General features: G+C 41.2%; 1 protein-coding gene and 1 long non-coding RNA gene across 4 annotated transcripts in view; one reads left to right on the top strand and one right to left on the bottom strand.

Annotated features, from left to right (window-relative positions):
- Positions 1-21,734, bottom strand: part of wnk4a (WNK lysine deficient protein kinase 4a) — a 70,512-nt gene extending 48,778 nt beyond the window's left edge. For 2 of the 3 annotated variants that reach the window (XM_067968904.1, XM_067968906.1), the window contains exon 1: positions 20,612-21,734. In XM_067968904.1, coding sequence (XP_067825005.1) covers positions 20,612-21,214 — 603 coding nt within the window. In that variant the 5' untranslated portion in view covers positions 21,215-21,734. The remainder of the gene's footprint in view (positions 1-20,611) is intronic. The other variant, XM_067968905.1, reaches the window with a different exon arrangement.
- Positions 21,735-22,296: 562 nt separating this feature from the next.
- LOC137299913 (uncharacterized) overlaps positions 22,297-23,383 on the top strand; it is a 14,393-nt gene continuing 13,306 nt past the window's right edge. The window contains exon 1 of the long non-coding RNA XR_010958007.1: positions 22,297-22,485. This is a non-coding gene — a long non-coding RNA (uncharacterized lncRNA). The remainder of the gene's footprint in view (positions 22,486-23,383) is intronic.

Genomic DNA, 23,383 nt, shown 5'->3' with positions numbered 1-23,383 from the left:
GTGCTGTAACATACTATGATACTAAGCAGCTCCTCACATGTTCCTTGGTATTGGCACTCATTCAACTCAAATCAGTCCACTCAAAACACAAACTTGCTGACAGAAGTTACCAGTACATAAATGTAAAAAGTGAAGCTTTAACAACAGCCTGGCACACACTGGAGGGAGTCCTTGAACTGGTGGTTATAAGGACACCAGCAGGACCTACATCTCTACTATGTTCTGCTTTTGAAGAGATGGAAATGTCATAACAAGTTCAGGCTTGTCATCTCAGGTATGCTGGCAGCTACTTTTGGGACTACTTATTCTTCAGATCTGGGTGTACCTACCTCTGCCTCTTCCCATGCCCCTCTCCCTCCAAAGCATTGGACCTGGTTATGTAAAACATTTTGCTACTGACCACATGTTTTCTAAACTGTACAATCTGTTTCCGATCACTTTCAGTCACGTCATCTTAGTCGGAACGTGACGTTCTTGCTAAAGTGATTGTTTGGGAATGGCTTACACAGAAATAATGGGTATTCCAAGGAGGATGGAAAGACAAATTTATTTAGGACATCGATATATTTGTCTAAGGTATTAAGTTTCAGGTATAATCAGGCGTTGTTTAAATGATTAACAATGGATGTATTATTTCTTATCAAAGGAATGATTTGAATGAGGTAAATCCACAGTGTCCTTCAAACCTCCTTTTTATATTACAGCAGTAAATGTAAGAGCATTCAATAATGCACTGGAGTATTGTTTTTGAAAAATTAATTATAAATGGAATCAAAATCAATATACTTCATCTGTATACACCCAGCCCCACACTGTCACTTTCAGTGTTTAAACGGATGTCAGAGTTGGTGAGATATACATGCAAATTTGATACCTGCGTTCCTGCTGGCTCAGAAAACCATACCAGGGATGATTTTACAGGATGGTGGGTAGGGGGAAAATGGCTCCTTTAATGAGTGGAATTAGTCATTTCACTGCCCATTGCATTACTATTTCAGATAAGGTGAGAATCAAAAATAATAATTCACGCATGTGATATAAATGTAGATTTACATGGCTGAGGTAACGATCACTGACCACGGCATTCTGCAACTGATCACAAATGCACCAGGATTCTATAAGAAGCCCCAAAAAAACTGCACATACACAATGTGCTAAATGATAACCTCAGACATGCTTCATGAAATAATCAGCTATATTCTATAATTTGCATATTATTACTATCTCCGTCCACGTAGCATCATTTTAATCTCCATGTGGCAAATCCCTGCCGAGGAATGAAGAATGAAATCACAGGATTGCTTGAATCCAAATAGCACACACAGCAGCTTTGTGTACGGTTGCATGGAAGTATTCAAATGTGCAATGACTGTTTCAATTATATGTCACACATTTTAACTCCCTGCATTAATTTTGTTCAAACTTAATCCTGTCTCAGTAATTCAGTTCTGGAATATTTTCTATTTGCAGCCAAATGGCCCTGAGGATTTAATTCTTCATCCCCACAAAGACATTTTTTAAGATGGCTGCCAACAACTTCTGAGAGGTGGCTAGAATGACCTATTACAGAGTATTAAGTGATCTGTGTGCACATAATGCGGGTTAAATTTGATAACCCCTGAATCTGGGAGCGGGGGTCATGGTGCACGATTAACCTGCGCCCAGTCGTTGAGATGTGGGGAGCACATGAGATTCATGCTGCCTGGTCATTTACCTGATTCCTGTGAGCAGCCAGGCCTAGCTGCGCTGTTGAGTGGCTGCTCACCAGCAAGGGGGCCCCGATATCACGCGAGTGGCTAGCACCACTTAAAGACAGCCTGTACATCTTAAAGGCAGCCTGCACCTCATATTTGCAAAATATAAGATACGGAGTCTGAACGGAGATCAGACATCGAACACGTAAAACACAGATGCAGATCCCGTCCCTATGTTTACAAACTGCTGAGTTATGCTAACACTGAATAAAGGTTGCGCACTACTAAATCCCACATTCTCCAGTGAGGAATAGCTAGGGCACTGGCAGAGTGGCAGGGGTGGGACAGGAATGTTGTCATCCTGAGAGAGGACGGCAGGTTCATGTTCCATAGAGCCACTGCCACTTGCTGCCTCCTGTTATGCGCCACCGTCTCCTGCAAGAAAGTGGGACATGTGTCAGTGAGTGTCCTGCAGGATGTTTGGGTGATGTGCCCATTATGGTTGAATAACTGCCAGTGTGTGTGACCTGTGAGTTGTGGGTGTGCAGCTTGCAACAGTAGTAATGTGTGAGGGTGAGAGGAAGCATCTGACCTCACCCTCACACATTACTACCAGACCTCACTAATCTGCCGATCTGAGTTTGTACCAGGCCTGCAAGAGACCGTGCACCAAGGCCTCGGTGCAAGAGGTGGACAGAAGGAGGGACATCCTATGTCCGCAAGGGGGAAAAGAGGCTCTCCAGACATATGCACAAAAGGCAGTGGGAGGCAGTAGGGGACGAATCAATGCCAGGTGCATAGCACCACGGACATGGATGCAGTGCAGGAAGAAGTTCAATGCTTTGACACGAGTGGTCAAGGTGAGTGAGGTCAACAGTCAAGTGGCGTCTCCTACCAACTGCACCACTAGCCGCATCCACTGCTCCACACACGACACCCCCATCACCCACATACCAACAAACTCTTTCAATTAGTTCTCAACTCTTCCAATCAGATCCTTCCTCTCACCCTCACACATTACTACTGTTGCAAGCTGCACACCCACAACTCACAGGTCACACACACTGGCAGTTATTCAACCATAATGGGCACATCACCCAAACATCCTGCAGGACACTCACTGACACATGTCCCACTTTCTTGCAGGAGACGGTGGCGCATAACAGGAGGCAGCAAGTGGCAGTGGCTCCATGGAACATGAACCTGCTGTCCTCTCTCAGGATGACAACAATCCTGTCCCACCCCTGCCACTCTGCCAGTGCCCTAGCTATTCCCTGTCAGCTAGCCAGCCCACTCCCTGTAGAGTATTGAAACTTTATTATAAGAACAAAGGAAGAAAGGAACAGGAGTAGGCCATTTAGTCCCTCAAGCTTGTCCTGTCATTCAATGGTTGATCTGTGATCTAACTCCATATATCCGTCTTAGCCTCATATCCCTTAATTCCTTTGGTTAACAAAAATCTATTAATCTCAGATTTAAAACTGACAATTGAGCTGGCATCAACTGCTGTTTGCAGAGGAGAGTTCCAAACTTCTATCACCCTTTGCGTGTAGAAGTGTTTCCTAACTTCACTCCTGCAAGTACTGGCTCTAATTTTTAGGCTATGTCCCCTAGTCCTGGTATTCAAGTATAGGAGACCTCCAAAAACAGGTACAAATGCATCAGCAGCCAGAAGTAATAATCCAGCAACTAACCTGTAAATCTTGCATGATCCCTTTAAATAGCTCTGGTGGAGGGTCCTCCATGCTGTTCAGCTGTGCGAGGTTAAGACAGTGCGTTGCACACTGATCTAACGCATATTCTCCTTACTTTACGTGCTGCCTGCGTTTGTAATCCGCGCGTGCGCAAACGCCTTTACCAAGATGGCGTCTGCTGCACGTCGCGCTAGAAGTGTGCGCGCGTATTCCGGATGCCATTTTGGGTCCTTAGGAGGCTGTGTAGCGACTACAAAACAGGCACTACTTGGCCCAATTTATAGCCCAATAATTTGTTACACTTACATTTTTTTAAATTAAAATTATTTTTGGTAACAGTATATGTTTATGGTACAGGGTACTATATGGGTTATTATGAAATGTTTGATCTCTGAAAATCTGCAGGCCTTCCTGCACACTCCAGCTGTAAGCCAGGCAGGAGTTCGGCAGAAGTCCATTAATTAGGCCAGGACCCGGATATGGTAGGTCTCACCTCTGATGAGAGTATCCGCGGGGCCTTGCTAGGATGGAACCTTCATCCACCCTTAAATATGGCCCCCCATGTCGGACGGGGCATGGCTGTGGGAAGGGGATGCCCAGGCTGGGAATTTCCTCAGTCTTGGCCTAGGATCTACTGGGTGGCCAGTATGCCAAGTGAAAGGGGGTGTACTGGCCTCCCAGCTGGTGGAAGTGGGGCCTACCTGGGAGTCAAGGCTTGGGTCTTGGCCTAGACCCCTGCAAAAACTTTGATCTCCACCACTCCTCTCAACCACCACTCACCCCCCTACTATGGTGAGCACCAGAGATGCACCCATAATGACACAGGTGCATGCCAGGAATGTTTAAAATAGTGAACCTACCCCTGACTGAGGACACTCTAGCGGGGTCAACAGCAGAGGTTCCCAGCCGGCAGATCCTTGCACTTACACTGGGGTTGAGGGCCTGTGAATTTTCAGGGTCTTTGTCACATAAGTTATTTGTCTGGATTTTCCTCTATGGCAGGTTTACCTCCATACTTATGCTGGGACTGCACTTCTAGCCACAGGTGTGACCCTGCTCTGACGTTGTGACTTCTCCTGGGTCAAGTTAATTTTAACATCGTGGACAGGCTCCTAGTGCTATTTATGCCCTCTATTGCGAACTCGCCTCTGGCAGGGGTTGGATGAAATACAGTGCATCTCTAGAATTCCAGTAGCTGCAGCAGCTTCAAAGGTCAAGCCAGCCATTATCTGGGTGCCAGAGGTTGGAGCGGACAGAGCAAAAGAAGGTTGTACGAAGCTGCAACATCAGGGCAACTCATTTAATGACTCTTCCAGTGAGATTATGTTGGCCAAAATAAAACTAAGGAGGCAGGAAATGTTTGGCAGACGGCACACATATTTCTGTGCCTTAAAGGATTGTTTGTACTGATGAAATGTAACGGTTTGTGGCAAGGTGGAGGAATGCCTAAGGTAAAGTGTAGCAGAGTGCATCCGAAATGGTAGCACTGGTAGTTGTACAGTAGAGAGAAATGTCAGAATATGAACAATTGGATGCATGTTCAAAAGGGGGACTATGAAGGCAGGACTAGTTTAGCAGTGGACCCAGCAATTATTTAGCTGAAGGTGTTCCTTGTAGGCTGTCTGCTGGCCATGGTCACTTTCCTTTCTCTCCTCCAGGGCATTAATCAGAACTCCCTTGTGGGTAGCAAAATTGTTGATTTTTGGGGGGAAAGAAGAGTTAAACTCACTTATTAAGTTGCAAACTTTCATGACTTTGGATATCGTTTTGAACAAAGGACTTTAGACATTTGCTCTGAAATTGTGTCAAATTCATATTTTGCATTTAACTAATGCAATGCACATCTGGATAGGGTAAAGACTGCACAGGAAAACGATTTCACCAAAGGCTCCAAAACGTCTTGAGGTAACATAATTTGATACTGATGGAATGAATATTCTCCTTTGGAGCTTTGTGATTTTACTGAACCAAATGACACAAAAGATTTAATTACAATAATCCCAAGATCCAATTCAATCACACAAAAGCACAAATCTTTTTTGCCCTTAAACCAAGATTAACCTTTGAGCAAAAATATGAAAACAGTAAAACTTTAATGTAATCTACCCTTTCTTCTATTGAAGAAATGTGACTATAAGTCCTAGAGTAATACAAGCTCAAGGGAATTGGTGGCTTCCAGTATTGCAAAAATAATGTGCTGTTTAAAATTTTACATGACTTGTGAAATTAATTTTCATATAATTAAAGCAAGTTTTTAGAAATCCTCATCACCATGAAGTTTTTGCCATACACCAGCCTGATCTAGAAATTATATTTCTCACTAGGCTGGCTTTTCCTCTGCTATCCCGCCTGAAATTGGGTGGAGCAATGGTGGAAAAGGCAGGGAAATCAGGCAGTGAGGCCACGCCACGCTTAATTTCCCTTCCACCGTCCCTGCTGGGATAGACACGGATGCCTTATCCCCACCCACCATGTGTAAGTTATGGAGGGGAGGCAGGGTCTAACAAACCGCCCCACTTCCCTGCCTTGCATCATTGATTTCCACTGACCCCATGGACCATCGGGAGAGAGGTCGCAATAGTCCATGCGACAGTGACGGAATGTCCCTTGTAGAGGAGAGGGCCCCTAGTCTGACATTCAGCGGCCCTGTTTAAGGAATGGAAGACTTATTTTAAAGTATAGTCCTTTTTGCGCTTTGACCCAGTCCAAGGCCTAAAAACTGCAGGTACCTCCTGGATTCTCAGGGCTCTTCTGTCCCCTTTAAATGGTTTCTCTTCTTTGCGTGTTGCAGCAGCACTCCAGGATTGTCTGACCTTGCACTGGCAGATTTCCTCTTGGTGGTGTGGATCCTGCAGAGAATCCATGCTGCATGCCCCAAGAGCCTCGACTCAGTAAAATGGGTCGGGGATATGACAGTTAATGCTTTGCCGCCATCCGCCAACAAGAGGGAAATCCAGCTCACGGTGCAATCACCTCAAAGAATCACAGATAAACAACCAGCTAAAGAGCTAGCCTGTGTCGAAGTGGTGAAGTGGGATTTGAATGCATGTTTAACCATGATGATATTTTATTACTGCCAGCTTTTCAAAAAAGAGATACGTCAATCTGATTTATTGAAGTAAGCCTATCAGCGGAGCTGTATTTTAATTAAGCCCTCAATTCCATAAAAAGAGCTGCAAACGATCGGATTTGCATTTTAAAATGAACATGAATGGGCACCATAACTTAATTCCTATCTACTAAATTTACTAACAAATTACAGTCTAATTTGTTTATATTAATTGATTTCTTTTTAGTGAAATGTTATGATCATCACAAATTGAGATATTGTCAAATCTTTCTCGCTCTCTTGTTTTAGATCTACCATAGAAGTTTACAACTCAGAAGGAGGTCATTTGGACCATTATGTCTGTGCTGGCTGTTTGCCACAGCGATCCAAAACTAATCCCACTGCCTGCTGTCTCCCTGTAGCCCTGTATCCTTCTCTGTTTCAAATTTTTATCTACTCTTCCCTTAAAAGACACAATAATCTGTCTCAACTATTCCCTATGGCAAAGCATTCCATGCTCCAACAACTCTTAAAGAAATTTCTCCTAACCTCTCTCTTCCCTTCCTTACTGACAATTTTAAATTGATCATCCCCATATCACATACTCCCCAACCAGAGGAAATAGTCTTTGTCTATTCACCCTAAGAAAACCACTAATAAATCTCCTTTAAGTCTCCTCTGCTTTAGTGGAAATAGTCCTAGTATCTCAACTCCCTCCTTATAACTCAAGTTTTGTATCCTTGGTATCATTCCACACACTGTTCCCCAGACAAATGGATGGGCAGACTTTGCCAGTTATACTTTGTAATCAGTTACTGAGAGGGGCACAGATTAAATCATTTGCTGACTTTCTCTCTGTGGACTAGTGCCTCACCTCCATTTGGCACCTCCTCATCAAATGACATTACAGCTGATATCAGGATCTCACTGTGGGGAAGCGCATTACTCACATGGATCTACATACTACCTGAGGGCACTAGGATACAGAAAGGCAGCACCAGCAGCCTATCAGTGGTGCTGAGACCATGATGATGCCAAACATGTCCATGTCCTAAAACATCGCAACCATCAGAACTAATCATGATCCAAGCTCCCTATCAATGTCAATGTGAGTTTTTAGTCATTTGGTCTGGTTATGATATTATCCTATTTAAATGGTCATCAGTTCATCCAGTTAATTTCACTGCACTGGCATCACACAGTAAGGTGTATTGTAAAACAAAATGATATTTTCTTGCATTAATATAATATTAACTGAATTTTAGTTTGACCTACAATAGGTGCAGAGGGATCATTACCACACTCAATATTATTATGTGAAGCAGATTTCCCGTTTTTCCAGATGATTTTGTCTGGTGTTTTGAAAATCCCAGTAGTGGATTGAAGTTAGAAGTTATGGGGTGGGAAGTCTTAGTAACCATGATTTTTTATAACCTTTCACATAGCTAGTTTAAATTTCTAGCTCTCAAAGTATTAAATGAAAATAAATAGATTTTATCCATACACAGCACGCAACCTAGTCACTAACAGGTAACAGGATCACCTCCCCTATTTCAATTTGTTCCCTGGTTGTCACTTCTAAAATATATTAACTTAGTCGCAAGGATTTAAGCGCGACAATCAGACAAAATGCTAATATATATTGTCCTTTGACCATGCATTTCCTACATTACAACAGTGACTACACTTCAAAAGTACTTCATTTACTGTAAAGCGCTTTAGGACGTCCTGAGGTTGTAAAAGGCACTATATAAATCCAGGTTTTTTTTTCATTCATTAACTGTTAATAGTCCTGGGGCCTGAGTGGATTGTACCTGAACAAATTATTCAAATGAAGGGCTTGTAACAAAAATGTATTCAGTTGCTTGTACCCAACATAAGCAATATATACATACACAGACTCCATCAAGTAGCTATCTACCCTCCAACGCACCACTGTAGAGCTTGTACATCTCAATAGGGAACAACTATTCAAAGAGGAATGACTAAGGTTTGGCAGTGGGCTAAGTGTGAATAGAAGCCTTGGTTGGATCAGTTGAGGCTGTGTTGGATAGCAGCCAGGCTTATATCCACTCCCCTGATGGAAACGATTGTATTCGCATTTTGTTTGGGGAAAAGAGGAGACTCCAGAGTAACCGATTCATCATTCAAGAGTCAAAGGCTATTGAAAAAATGTTTACAGGAAACTTTACACATCTGGCACTTGTGAACTTTAATGATTTCCTGTCTACAAAGGCAGCTTGGTGTGCATTGAACAACTCAAACACAACTATATGTTTTCTTATGAAAATAATCTTAAGTAATAAACAGCCTTGGAAATCATCATTGCCAAATCTTTTCTGTAATATCTGAATGCAATTTAGTTGATTAATTAGAATCACTGAATGAAATGAAATGGTTCCATTTATTTGCTCAATCACAGTAACAAAATGCATTCATGATGGGACTCAGTTGGTACCTTGAAATCTGTCCCCTTAATCCCAACAACAATGTCCCAATTAGCTGCACAGCTCTGACAATCATCAACAAGCTCTAATTCTTTATTTATTTTACCTTGGTAGTTCAACACATTGTTAAGATTTTTTCATAGCAATTAAAAGCAACGCTGAAATAAAATATCTATTATATTTTAACTTGTTCTTAATTCTCCTATCTGCTAGGCTGCTCTCCTGCCCCAAACTATACACCATACCTAGCCATGGGAATGGGAAACCAGTCCATTCTCATGTTCCAGGAAATACTGCTGTTTAATCACTAACAGGCCCACAAAAGCAGCATCTGATTTTTTTCACCCTCTCGATGAAGAATTACATAATCTCCAATTGATGTTTCTCTTAGTGACCCATCTGAAATCAGAAACTTGCCATGTTGGCATAAAATGGCTTATAAGAACATAAGAAATAGGAGCAGGAGTAGGCCAATCGGCCCCTCAAGCCTGCTCCGCCATTTAATAAGATCATGGCTGATCTGATCCTAACCTCAAATCTAAATTCATGTCTTCTGATGGCTGCACGCTACAGTGCATCAGTTCTCCAATGCACTACACTATCAGATCTCCTGCACGTTTGAATGAACTTTCACAGAGTTACAAATCAAAACAGGTCTTCTCGCTTGATAGGAAAGAAAATAGAATGCTTCAAGAGAATGAGTGATGCAGTGATTTGGAGCAAACTCCTTCCACATTTGGCACCTGTCAATTTAACACCGCCAGGTGGCATGAAAGCCACTTCTTTAATAACTGTTCATAGATCTTTATTTGTCTATAATTCAGCACTAAAGGAGCAATTTCACACAAAGTAGCTACAAGTAAAATGAAAATGACACACTCATGTGATACTGGGGTTAGGACACATTTTTGGGACAGAGTGCAAGAAGCTTTATCCCAAATCTAATCTGTGCTATACATGACACTTTTTGGCACTGGTTTTTGGCACTGGTCCTAGGTACGTAAAGTGGAAAAATGATTCACGCCTCAGCATTGACATTCCTCACCTTGATGAGTGTAAAGGTTTCACTCAAACAAAAGAGCGAAATAGAAAAAAATACAATGGAATTATTCTGTTTGTCCGAAACTGCACCGACACTTTTCATCCACATCAGTAACTTTTTACAAACTATTATTTAAACTATGAATTCTTAATAATAAAGAATAGTAAACATTAAACATGAAAGAGGTAGAAAATATTTTAACAGGCAAATGTTAAATTCAAGTTACAATTATGTTTACCTTGTTATTAGGACCTTTCCTATGCAAACAGATTTTTTCATGCTCTCATCAACATAGTTATTCTTGGGTAATAACTCAGCTGCCTGACTGTTGATAGATAGTTGGCCTGTCTCATGGTGCAAACATAAATTTAGGTTTATGCCATCCAGGTGACATTTTGTTAAACTTAAAATTGCAGCAACTTGGTGCTGGAGAAGCTCCAAAATGTTACTACATCTAGGAAGGCTACAGGAAAAGAATGAGACTTCAAATAACAAGTCCTCAGATCCCCATTATGACCTCAAAACACAAAATAAGGATTATGTTAACAAGTTGGATCCTCACCAGAAGATTACATTGTAAATGTTATTAAAATTTCCTCATAGAGGGTAATTTTAACCTAACTCGACGGGCAGGAAACCCACGTGATCGGGTGGAATGCCAGTTTTACACCCCGCCCAATATTACTCTCCACTTCCTTCAATGGAGAGTAAAATCCGAAGGAGTGTAAAACCAGCGTTGCAGCGGGTTTCCCACTCGGTGAGTTAGGTTAAAATTATCCCCACTGTCTCTCTTTTTGTGGTTTGTATTTTTTATGATCAACTTTTCCAGGGTTTCTTTAGGGTTGGAATTCAAGGTTGGAGATGTCAATTCTGGGAATGGAACATTTTCTCCCCATGTTTCCATCAAGCCCTAGGTTAAGTACAGCATGATGAAATGCAGAGTAAAGTACCCACAGTGCTCCCGTTACTTTCCATTTCATATACTAGTCATCCTTATAATATCTTAGAGTTTGGTTGCAAATTAGTGCCAATTATGGTCACTTTACGTAAATTAATGTCCACCAGGAACTAAGTTGAGTTTTACTTAAGAATCTTACAATTGGCAGAGAAAGGAAACTTTTACTCTGTGACCCTGGGTTAGACTCAAACTGAGGCTGCAGGGATGTAAGGATATTTCGCTAACCTATTACACGTCTCAGTCCTCTGTAATATGCATTTAACCAGAATTTTTGAATGAAAGCTGTTGAATACAGAAGTCATCCTACATTCAAGTAGTTGTGAAGTGCTTACTGAGCATTTGCACTGTTAAGTGATATATGTGCGTATCATTTCTATTTTCACCTCAATAAATAAGCACATTAGGAGAATTGGAAATAAGTTCAATATAATAAGTAAACTTACTTATCTTATTTAGGAAAATAATGAATTAAATATTGCATTGCAAAATACCTTTTTCCTGACCATTTCCATATACTTTATTTTGTTTAAATGTGATGAAACACTGCTTATAGATACAAATTCTAAAGTACCTCTTGCCAAACTGACTATATCCAGCAGACATATTATTTCAAAGCTAAGTAGTTTAGGTAAGATTGACTGAATGATACCAATCATTAACTCCTCGAAGGTATGTTCAGGTGGAAAGAACTAATCTTGAAATTAATCAAATAATCACTTTTCATCTATTCTACGACATTTTTTTTACAAAACTCTTCTTTCTCGCTCTTTTTCAAACTTAGCTTCTCCCTCCATTTGTTCAAGTCTTTTTTTAGGCCAGTACCAATTATACACAAGGTGGCCAGCTGCCTGCTCCCAGGCCTTTCCCAATACTGTCCTTAAGCTAGGAGGTGTGCAACAGTAGCCTGGTGATTGTCTGATTTACTCTCCCTCCTGTGACTTTCGGTTTCTCCACACTGAGCAGCTGAAATCTGGAAGGCATAATGAGGAATTGTACCTACATTAGCACTCCATTGCTTAACCTATCACATTATCCAAATAGCTCTGCTCTTAATTTTCTAAAAGTGGGTTTGCACACAGTTTGTATACTGGAGTATTTAGAACATGGAGTGAGAAAAGGCCATTCATCCCATTGAGCCCATTCTTTCACAGATCACAACTTGCTATGGGCTCATGCCCAACTTGTTTAATTACCTGATGGAGACGATGGACTGTGACCAAAATGTTCAAGATAAAACTCTATGAAATTTCTCCTTGACCTCAAGGTATTCTAGTGCATTTTCAGGATATCAATCTAAAATTACAATTAAAGTGATTTAACTCTGACTAGTTGCATTCCATACACAGCATGGGAACCACCGTGTTCTGCAAAGTATTTAATCATCTATATCTATCCTGGTCATTTTATCTTCATCACATTCTTAACCATAGATTTGTCAACTTTTTTTTTTAAAGGAGTTCATTGGCACAGCATTAGTTGTTTTTGTTGAGAGTCAATTCTGTATTATCGCTACCCTGTGGGAAAAAAAAATCTAATGAGGTTTGTTAGATTTTTGTTTGTGCCCTCTAGTTCTGCAATCACAGTTTATGTTCAGTAACAATGGCCAGCTCCCTCAGTTTTTAAAAGACCTGAACTATGTCCCGTTTCAATCTTCTTTTCTACAAAGACAAAAGAAACTCAGTTTCACAAGCCCCTCTTTATAACTTAAGGCCAAAGTGCTAAAATCATTCTTGTTGCTCCCACTGGCCCATCTGAAATAGGACCTAATCATTGTGTAACCAGCTTGAGCGGGCCACTCTTCTCCGGAATTTTAGTGGTGTTACTCCTTTAAGGGGAGGCACCCATGGAATCCCTACAAGATTTGCCCAGTACCACAGTCCCACCAGACTACTTAAAATAGTCATTTTGTCCAATTTCCTGTTCCAATGTGCATTAACTTACATTTATTCACATCAAATGTCATCTGCAATTCCTTTTCCCAGTCAGGTTGAATATAGTCTGCTATATACACGTCTTCGAGCTACATAGCTTGATGTTATCAGGGAATATTATTATGCAAAAAGTATCTTCTCTATATTGTTTATGATTAGTGTAAACAATAGGGGAGCCATGTGGAACTGCACTGGGGCTGTCCTCCAGTAAGATCTTTCTCCATTTATCAATACCTCTGATAATCTTGTCAAATTGGATGGTTAATTTGTCTACAGTCTTTGAAGACTGATGTGAAGCAGTTAGCTCATCTGTAATCTCTTAACTCAACTTATCCCTTAAAGGACACATTTGCTTATTAACATGCCATTGGGAAAATGTTACATGCCCATCCTTTTGAATGCAGGAGATGTGTGGCCATGGGAACTGATGAAGGAGTACAAGTTGAGTGAAAAGAGACTGCAGAGGGTCTCTTGATAGCTCAGCAAGTTTAATTTAGTGAGTAATTGAGAAATGCAATACCAGTAAGATTCCAGGTTTGAGCCCCCAATCTGTGCTGAGTTACTTGATTTCAGATGGAGCACCAGATGTGTCCCTACAATTGGCATCAGTAGGCCTGGGTTAAGGGGAAAAATAAGCCAGGATTTCTGCCATTGAGCACTATACAGCAAACCTGCTGGAAGTGAGTACATGTAGACAATAGTGGGCTGGGCAGTGATGCCCTCCACAGGAAGTAGTGTGCTGATAGTCACTGTTGAGGTTTACAAATGAATAATGGTCACTTGGGCCAGCTACTGGAGGGTGCCTGGTGTTAATGGAACCATATCCCAACAACAGTCAAGGTTTACAGGATGGAGGGAGTGGATAGAATTGACAAGGATTATTTTTAAACAGTGTACACTCTCAAAAGAGCATACATTAATACCTTCAAAAAAAAGCCAGTTACTTACTACCTTTTTAAAATTGCTTGTTCCTTCACCCGATCTTTTTAATTGCCACTTCTATTTATCTCTATTGTACTTACATATCATAAAAACAACTCCATTGCTACTTTAACCAGTGAGATCTTACTGCAGCCAGTCAACATACAAAATCCTTTCCGTTGTTCTTGTAGCACATGTAAATGACTTCGTGCACTACAAATGCAGTGTACACATGTATGTTTTTCCAATTTTTTGTAGCCTGTTACTGTCACTTAACTCCACCATTGCTTAAAGTGAGCTATTGTCAACATTTTTATTTTCGTATAGTAAAGGCATTTCAAGGTTAAAGAAAAATCAACTTTGGATGAGGATGCCCAGGTTCTAATATCTTATCAGGTGTGAATTTGTCATATCATCTGATAGAGAGAGGGAAAATTAGCCAGCAAGAAGAGCTCTTCTTACAATGTTTCAGTGCCCCTCCTGGCAGATTGTGCAGATATTTGTAGGTTAGACTTTTCCATCCTCCAACAAAGTAGATTCAGGAGGGTAAAATAATAGGAAAAAAAATCTTCTTAACTTTCAAACCTGACAATGATATGACCATTGCAAAAATATCACCTCCTTACACTCCCATTCTTAAGGTAGCGTTATACCTACACTTTTGCATTGATATGAAGTGATTTTAGAAGCATATTGACGCATAAAGTGGCAATGTAACCAGGTCCCAATCTGACACACGAGCACATTAAAGCTAAAGAACAGTGGGGCTCACTCCAACAGGTTGTCTTGTGACACTTTGAGTTCATACCAGCAGCAGTATAACTATAGTCCAGTACAAGACTGCGTGGCCAAAGTGCCCAGGTGGTCAGTTGGGCTTTCTGGCAACTTTCAAAACTTTGACACAAAAGCAAGGAAGTTATTTTGAACCTTTATAAAACACTGGTTCGGCCACAACTGGAGTATTGTATCTAATTCTAGGCACTGCACTTTAGGAAGGATGTGAAGGCCTTCGAAAGGGTGCAGTAAAGATTTACTAGAATGGTTCCAGGGATGAGGAACTTCAGTCACGTGGATAGAATGGAGAAGCTGGGGTTGTTCTCCTTACAGCAAAGAAGGTTTAATAGGAGATTTGATAGAAATGTTCAAAATCATGAAGGGTTTAATAAAGTAAATAAAGAGAAACTATTCCCATTGGCGGAAGGGTCGAGAACCAGAGGACACAGATTTAAGGTGTCAAAAGGACCAAAGGCGACATGAGGAAAAACTCTTTTACGCAGCGAGTAGTTGTGATCTGGAATGCGCTGCCTGAAAAGGTGGTGGAAGCAGATTCAACTGTGGCTTTCAAAAAAGAATTGGATAAATACTTGATGGGAAAAATTTGTAGGGCTACAGGGAAAGAGCGTGGTAATGGGACTAACTGGATTGAGCCAGCATGGGCTCAATGGACCGAATGGCCTCCTTCTATAACCATTCTATGATTCTATGATTCTTTGAATGGAATATTAAATATTTGCTGCTAGTGGGAACAAAGCTCTGCTCATGCGTGGAAACGAGGTCGGTTGTTGCTGTACCTGGGTGCTGGTCAGACTCGGTAATTGTGCATTTTAATGCCAACTTCAGCCGGCAAATACTAGTCTCAGCTTGTTAGCTGCAACATAAGTGCAGCCTTAAATTGCTTTTCATTTTCCGTTTATTTTCAATTCTGTTACTAGCCTATATTTGCTTGTATAAGCCCTTGGAAAGTTAAACCTTTGTAGTCAATATATGATAGATGTAAATTTGGGCAGGAATCTAAGCATTTTGAATACATTGTAAACTGAACAGGTATTTATAAATCATTGTAAAAGCAGGGTAGATGATGCATTGATTTTCACAAATAAAATCTGAATTTTTCCATTTGATCACAAAAGAGGGTCAAAGTTCAATTCTCATTCCCATTGAAAACAACAGGAGCCCTGCCATCTTGCACATAAAAATGTGGTCATCAGGCACTGTCCTGGCAGAATTGTTACCCAGTACCAATTGTTGCTTTCAGGGCAGGAGGAGTAAGGAGACAAGTGGTGGTGGGGGGGAATGTACATTATAAAAGAAAAACGAGAGTGTTTACCTATGGTATGTCTAATTGTCCTTTGTTTCTTTTTATAGATGTACCATGAACATTGTTTTTATTGCCTAAATTTTGATTTTCTCCCTGTACTTGACGGCCTTCATAGCTTCATATGGCCTTGAATTTAATATCAGACATTTGGCTAGTAAATATTGGAAATATCAATGGGGTGTCTGCATGGGCCTCGTGTGTATCAAGCAAGGCAGATGTAGAGGAAGCGCCTGGCTTCAAGCAATCACAAACCAGCTTGTTGGAATCAGTACCAAACATAGTAAAATTAGTGTTCAATGGTTAACAGAAAGGTGCAATCCATCTCTCAGTCGTAGCTGCATGTGTGTTGGGCTTCTCAGAAAAGGGTCGTACAAAGGGGGCAGAGTTTGGGAGCAGATGTGAAGGAAGTCTGTGGTGTTTGATTCACATATCAATCTCCCCATATCTCAACTGTAGTTTAAAAAAAACCCTCCAACATTTTACTTTCCAAATTTTAGATTACTCCATTGTACATTAACATTGCAGGAAAGGCAATTTTGTAGGTCAGATATACTTAGTAAAGTACTCTCACGTCATTTTAAGTGAATTATTTACATGTGATTTCACAACCTAATTAGGCTACCACAGTGATTAAGCTTTTACAAGGAGACCTTAGTACCGATGCATAAATGTGCCACTATTCTCCTTAGGGCTTTGAACCCTGGGTTGAAAGTGAATCAAAGTTGCTTTGGGGGCATTTCTTCAGTTTACCTCAATCTGGCAAGTAACCAACTTGTTTCAGTGAGCTGTTGTCAGAATTGCTTGCTGAATGAAATAAATAGACAGAAAGTCATGCATGGGAGAACAGGAAACATAATACAGGCTATGTAAAATAACTCGGGGATATAATCACTCCATCTAAATAATTGATCCTAATTTTCCATATTGCACAATGTCAGCCAAGGACAGTGTGAAACAAAAAGCTACACACTTTGTCAATCAGCTGACAGACTACTTGGCTCACACTACTTCAAGTGATCTGACACTATGATTTGGCAATCCAATATTAAATATGATAATCTGGTTATTTTCAAAGCTATTAAAATTGAACTGATGCGGCTCACTATTCCTTTCAGAGAAGATATTAAGAAGCTGAGTTACCTGAAATGGTTTCAGTTAAATAACATGGTGGTTTTCTGCATGGAAATATAATGGTTAAACCCGAATAGTAAATAAAATTTAGATATTTTTCCACAGATATGAGATCGTCTTATTTATAGAATATACTGAATGAATGTCTATGTTGTATGTTTTTTTATTTCCAAAGTGAGGTTGTTGATATAACAGTAAGTTATGAGCAGCATTTCCAATGCAAAATAAATCCATACAGCAGACTTTCAGTCAGCAGCCATCTTAAAACACCTATGATATGTGTCTTGTTCTTTAGGTAAATGCCTTTAATGTTTTTCTTTCATATTGAGAAACTGGAGTAAACTATCTGTTGATGACACTTTGTTCTGCTGTCCCTAGTCTTGAAATATATTTTTTTATTTTACCACAGTTCTAAGACCACATTAGAGATTTAAACTTAAATGATATTGAGTAGAGTTACATTTTATTATATTAAATACAAATTAAGCAGATTAACAAGTGGGGGCTGTTTTAGGTCAAATATTTTCTTTGGTACAGTGATCAAAAAAGGAACATGCTTTTAAATCCGGCTCATAACAGGCGTAGGCCATTTGGTCCATTGAGCTTGCTCCGCCATTTTGTTAGCCATGGCCTTTTTAATCCCAATTCCCTGCCTTTTCTCTACTACAATACCTTCCCCAACATTCTCACTTCACAAGTGACTATCTATTTCCCTTTTGAACACCTCAATTGATTTTGCATTGAAGGCCTTTTGGGGCACTCTCATAACCCTTTGAAGAAGTGTGACGAGACAATGGGGAGTGTAGTTCACTCGCCCACCAGCGGAATAAGTTTCTCTCTATCCACCCTATCAATTCCTTTCAATATCCTAAAAACCTCAATCAATTCACCCCTTAGTTATTGTATATTTTATGCATACCATATGCATGAAATGATTTGTTAAAAATAAAATAATGCATATGTTTATTTATCTTAATTCAGTGTTAATGGTGATTATTATATATAGCAATGATGCTTCACTGTTCTGCATTAGGTCATTTAAATAATTTCTCACCCTCACCCTGTCAAGATGCATTCCCTGGGCATGGATGAGGTATTAAAGTCATTGGGTCATTTTAATGCCAGTTCTGAGCCCCGCACCTTCGAAAGGATATATTGGCCTTGGAAGGAGTGCAGCGCAGATTCACCAGAATGTTATCAGGGCTCCGAATTGGGTTATGAGGAGAGATAACGTAAAATTGGCTTGTATTCCCTGGAATATAGAAGGAAAAGGGGTGAATTGATTGAGGTTTTTAGGATATTGAAAGGAATTGATAGGGTGGATAGAGAGAAACTTATTCCGCTGGTGGGGGTGTCTAGAACAAAGGGACATAACCATAAAATCAGAGCCAGGAGACAAGTTAGGAAACACTTCTTCACACATAGGGTGGTAGAAGTGTGGAACTCTCTCCCACAAAAAACAGTAGATGCTAGCTCAATTAATAATCTTAAATCTGAGACTGACAGATTTTGGCTAGCCAATGGTATTAAGGGATATGGAGCCAAGGCGGGTGGATGGAGTTAGGATACAGATCAGCCATGATCTCATTGGATGGCAGAACAGGCTTGAGGGGCTGAATGGCCTGCTCCTGTTCCTCTGTTCCTATGTTCCTAATAACAAATAAAACTACTTTGATAACTTAGCTATGTGGGTATTTTTTCCATGACTCTATGTATTGTCAAGTTTGAAGTTGGGCAAGGAATGAAAAGACCCAGTAACCTACACAGTGAGACAGTCAAGCACAGGAGCGAAGATAAGAATACACCACAATCAGTTCCAGGCGACACAAGAATAATAACTTAACCCAATGGCGGCACTTGACAAGATAGGGTTTACCCTGTTCACCCCTTCTCAGCTATCATATCTCCCCCATCCATGATTGCTACCAATAGAATACCCTGGTCCTGAAGTGTGTAATGCTACTATACCAGTATATACAGCTATGCCAGCAGACTCATTGCAAAATATATGCTCCTCCAAATGCCACATAAACATAATTTACAATAATTGCACCAACATGCAAACCAGTATAAACCTGATAAAAATCTCCATTCTCACTGCTTCAGTTAATGATCACCAGATTGTAAAGGTGCATTTATAATGGAATTTTAGAGAAGCTGCATGAGACCCCTGCAGGAGGTAGTTTTGCACCACTTGGATTTGACATTGTTTAATTCCAGCATGATTTCAACCTAGGTATAAAAGTGCTGAGGGGATCTCCTAGCATCTTTCAATCCCACCTGCAGCTGATTTTAATGTTTAGCGGGTGTGGAAGCTTCTGCATGCTGTCTCTAAACATTGATATTTTAATTGCTGGGTTAGGATCAGACCTATAGCTGCAGTATAAATGCAGCATCAGTGTCATACTTTCAAAGTGTGAAGAGTATGTCATACCTTTGGCAGGAATTTGCTCAGGAATAATTGCATTTCTGATTTAATGATACACTTTTAAACTGTTTTAGCAGTCTGACAATTTTTTGAGAAGGTACAGTGGAACATAAACATCCATTCACACTGCCACACAGCTGTAACCATCCATTGAGGAAATGATACATTCGGCATTCCCCTGCAAGACAATCATACAAATCAGTCATTCGGTGCTGGATGTGGCTCGGTGATAGCACTCTCATTTGTGAGTCAGAAGATTGTGGGTTCTAACCCCACTCCAGAGACCTGAGCACATAATCCAGGCTGACACTCCACTGCAGTACTGAAGAAGTGCTGCATTGTCAGAGGTGCTGTCTTTGGACGAGACATTAAACCGAGGCCCCGTCTGCCCTCTCAGGTGAAGGTAAAAGATCCCATGACACTATTCAGAAGTGTAAACAATTTTACAACACCAAGTTATAGTCCAACAAATTTATTTTAAATTCCACAAGCTTTTGGAGGCTTCCTCCTTCCTCAGGTGAACGGTTTCCACACCGTTCACCTGACGAAGGAGGAAGCCTCCGAAAGCTTGTGGAATTTAAAATAAATTTGTTGGACTATAACTTGGTGTTGTAAAATTGTTTACAATTGTCAACCCCAGTCCATCACCGGCATCTCCACATCATGACTATTCAGAAGAGCAGGGGAGTTCTCCACTGACTATTTATCCCTCAACCAACATCACTAAAAACAGATTATCGGGTCATTATCACATTGCTGTTTGGGGGAGTGCATAAATCGGCTGCTGCGTTTCCTACCTTACAACAGTGACTCCACTTCACAAGTATTTTATTGTAAACAATTTTACAGCACCAAGTTATAGTCCAACAATTTTATTTTAAAAATGAAATCCATTTCATTTCCACATTCACCTGAGGAAGGAGGAAGCCTCCGAAAGCTTGTGGATTTTAAAATAAAATTGTTGGACTATAACTTGGTGTTGTAAAATTGTTTACAATTGTCAACCCCAGTCCATCACCGGCATCTCCACAAGTATTTTATTGGCTTTGGGACGTCTTGAGGCAGTGAAATGTTCTTTCTTACTTAACAAGTATTATTGTGTCGATTAAACATTTCTGAACAACACAATTAGAAGGATTCAAGAGTGTGCCCGGGTTATAAATTAGGATTTTAAATCACCCTGTAGATTTCGTTTCCCTCCCTTTCTTTTCCCCTTACCTGCAACTCGCACCATGCCACCTCCACGGTAATTTCTGTGTCCAGTCCCTTGTAGACGGTTTTAAAGGACCCTCTTCCGAGCTCGATGTTGAATTTCAGGAACCTACCGTCGGGAGAGGTGTCGACTGCCTTCATCTCCACCTCATTCTCCTCCGGTTCCATCTTACTCTCCTCGGGCAGGTCCGAAGCGGATTCCTTGTGCTGGATGCGAGGGGGCCCATCCTCCGTGTCCGAGCTGTGGGCTGCCGCGGTTTTGGACAGTCGCTCCCGGTTGACCGGGTCCAGTCGCCGGCTCTGCGGCGAGCCGGCCAGCCCGGCGCTCGCACCCACCTCCCGCTCCCCAAAGCAACCGGGGGCAGTGTGGCCGTCCGGGGCGACCTGAGACCAGAGCGGTCGGCGGAGCAGCCCGTCAGCTCCGATCTCGATCTCGATCGAGCTTTTCCTCTGGTGTCGGTACGAGTTCCTCCTGCACTCTCTCCCGGACAGTCTGCGCCTGTGGCTGTGCATTTTGTGGAGGAAAGAGGAGCGGTCGAGATCCAGCGCTGAGGTGATGACCCCAAACCCGGCAAGGTCCACCTCTGCCTGAGACATAGTCCTGGACATGGAGCCCTTTTTTTTTTTGTTTTTGGAACTAAACTCGGATTAAAATCTTTTTATCTCAGAGCGGTGAAAGTATGTTGAGTGATTTAAGGGGTTGACTCCTCCCTTGTCGGATCGATCCCCTTTTATTCAAACAGACTCAATGTTACATAAACTAAAAACCACGGCTATTGCTCACATCTGCTGTCGGCTCATGTTGAAGGTTTCTCCTTCTCCATTTAGTTGGACCGATGTGACATGTTTACCACAAGCTTTCCGCCTGTTCCATGAAAAAAATGAGTAATTCTTCTGTCCCCAGTTGTATTTTTTTCCTTCCTTCCTTCCTTCTCTCACCTTCGACGCTATTTGATCTCGGCAGCTCCGGATTGTAAACTGTTTTCAATTTATTCTCTATAACTCCAAAAAGGCTCTGCACGAGTTGCTTTTGGGTCAAAAAGGGGCCGCCCCGCTGTGGGCTGCAGAGAGGACCTGGAACCACTCGTGGAGCCGATTGCAGTCGCCCCTGATATTGGTATCAGCCCGGAACAGCCAGGCACTGGGTTAATAACACCTCCCCACACCGGCCATTGGCTCAGTGGTGACAGCCACCGTGACTGGAGGTGTAGATACCTGGAGGGAGTGTTGTGATATGGGGGGGAATCAGCCTCTCAGATGCCATCTGTTTAAAAAGACATTTTAGTCAATGAAATGCTCCAAGCAGGGGAATGAAATGTAATTTAATGTATTTTTTTTAACAGCTTTAAGTTCGCCCTGATTTACAAGTGTCGAAAGATTAGGGCACGAAGTGCTGGGTGAGTGAAACTTTAAAGCTGACGTTTACACATGGCTCATCGCCAGAAGAGGAATTATCGCAGGGAGCAGGATCCGAGTGGATTAGGTTCTCCTTTATCGGGCAGAACATTCACTCGACTAATGTCACGTTCTCACACAGTGGCTCGTCTTTTCATTAGAAATTGAACTACTATCACCCCAAGGCATTGAAAGACAAGGAAGGGTACGCCCTACGAGGAGAGGTTGTTGTGTTCATATCTTTACACTTCCCTTGGAGAATAGTGTGAAGTAGTGGAAGGATTGGCAGGCTGATTAACAGTCTGAATGGCTGCGACGTGACTCCTTCCACGGCAGTAACCATCTTTATACCAGCCGATAGGGTGGTTAGTCCTTTACCGCAGGGAGGGTGGAGGCTATGCGTTCCCACAACCCAAACGATGAGGGTGGGGGGGCACCCACACCCATTGGACACAAGTATCCTGCTGGATGTCAACCCAGAATTGGTGTGTAGTCACTGGGATTGTCGGGAACTCTGTACCTTCTGCCTCAATGGTGGGAATGCTGCCATGTTAGATATGGAAAAGATATATAACTTGTAAGGTTCTATAGAGTTTTGTATACTATTAAGAATAGGTGCATAGAAACAGATTGTTATAATTAACAAATATTTATAAAAAGAATTGTGACCGGATGGGTTTGTATAAATAGTTTTTAATTGCAAGAATGTATCTGCCCATTCATTTCTGATAGAGTATCATAAGTAATGTAGATCGTATTCAAGACCATTGGTTTGCTATTTCTATGGAAAAATGGATAGAATTATGGAATGCAATCCCTGAAACGGCAAAAATTTGAGAATCTAACAATAAAACCAAAATCGGACTTATTCAATCATTGTCAATCATGGCATTTTAATAAAGGTGTCACTTATAAAGTTACAAGCAGAAAGAAAGAACATACATTTATGGAGCACCTCAACAAATCTCCAGGACCAACCAAAAAACTTCACAACCAATGAATTAATTTTGAAGCAGTCACTGTTGTTAGGGATAGGCAAACTATAGGTCTTCTAAATTTTTTAAAAAGGCAACTAATTTGAGCAAATGAGATGACTCACTAGTTAGTTTGTTTTTGGTGGTGGTGTTTGAGAGAGGAATATTGTTCAGGACAACAGTAGGACTCCCTGCTCCTCTTCAAACAGTACATCTCATCCAAATAACAGCACTTCAAACATGCAACACTACCCTGGTATTGTAATGTAGCGTCAGCCTAGATTATGTCCTTACTTGGGTTTGAACCCACAATCTTCTGACTCAGAAACAGGAGTGCTGCCAACTGAGCCAAGCTGCCAAAAAACTTCCTATTCACCATATTAAAGGAAGAGATATCTCACTGAGTGGG

Source organism: Heptranchias perlo, chromosome 30 (assembly GCF_035084215.1).
Source record: "Heptranchias perlo isolate sHepPer1 chromosome 30, sHepPer1.hap1, whole genome shotgun sequence".
Classification (NCBI taxonomy): domain Eukaryota; kingdom Metazoa; phylum Chordata; class Chondrichthyes; order Hexanchiformes; family Hexanchidae; genus Heptranchias; species Heptranchias perlo.
Note: the sequence above shows the minus strand (reverse complement) of the source record. Positions and strands in the feature narration are given on the sequence as shown.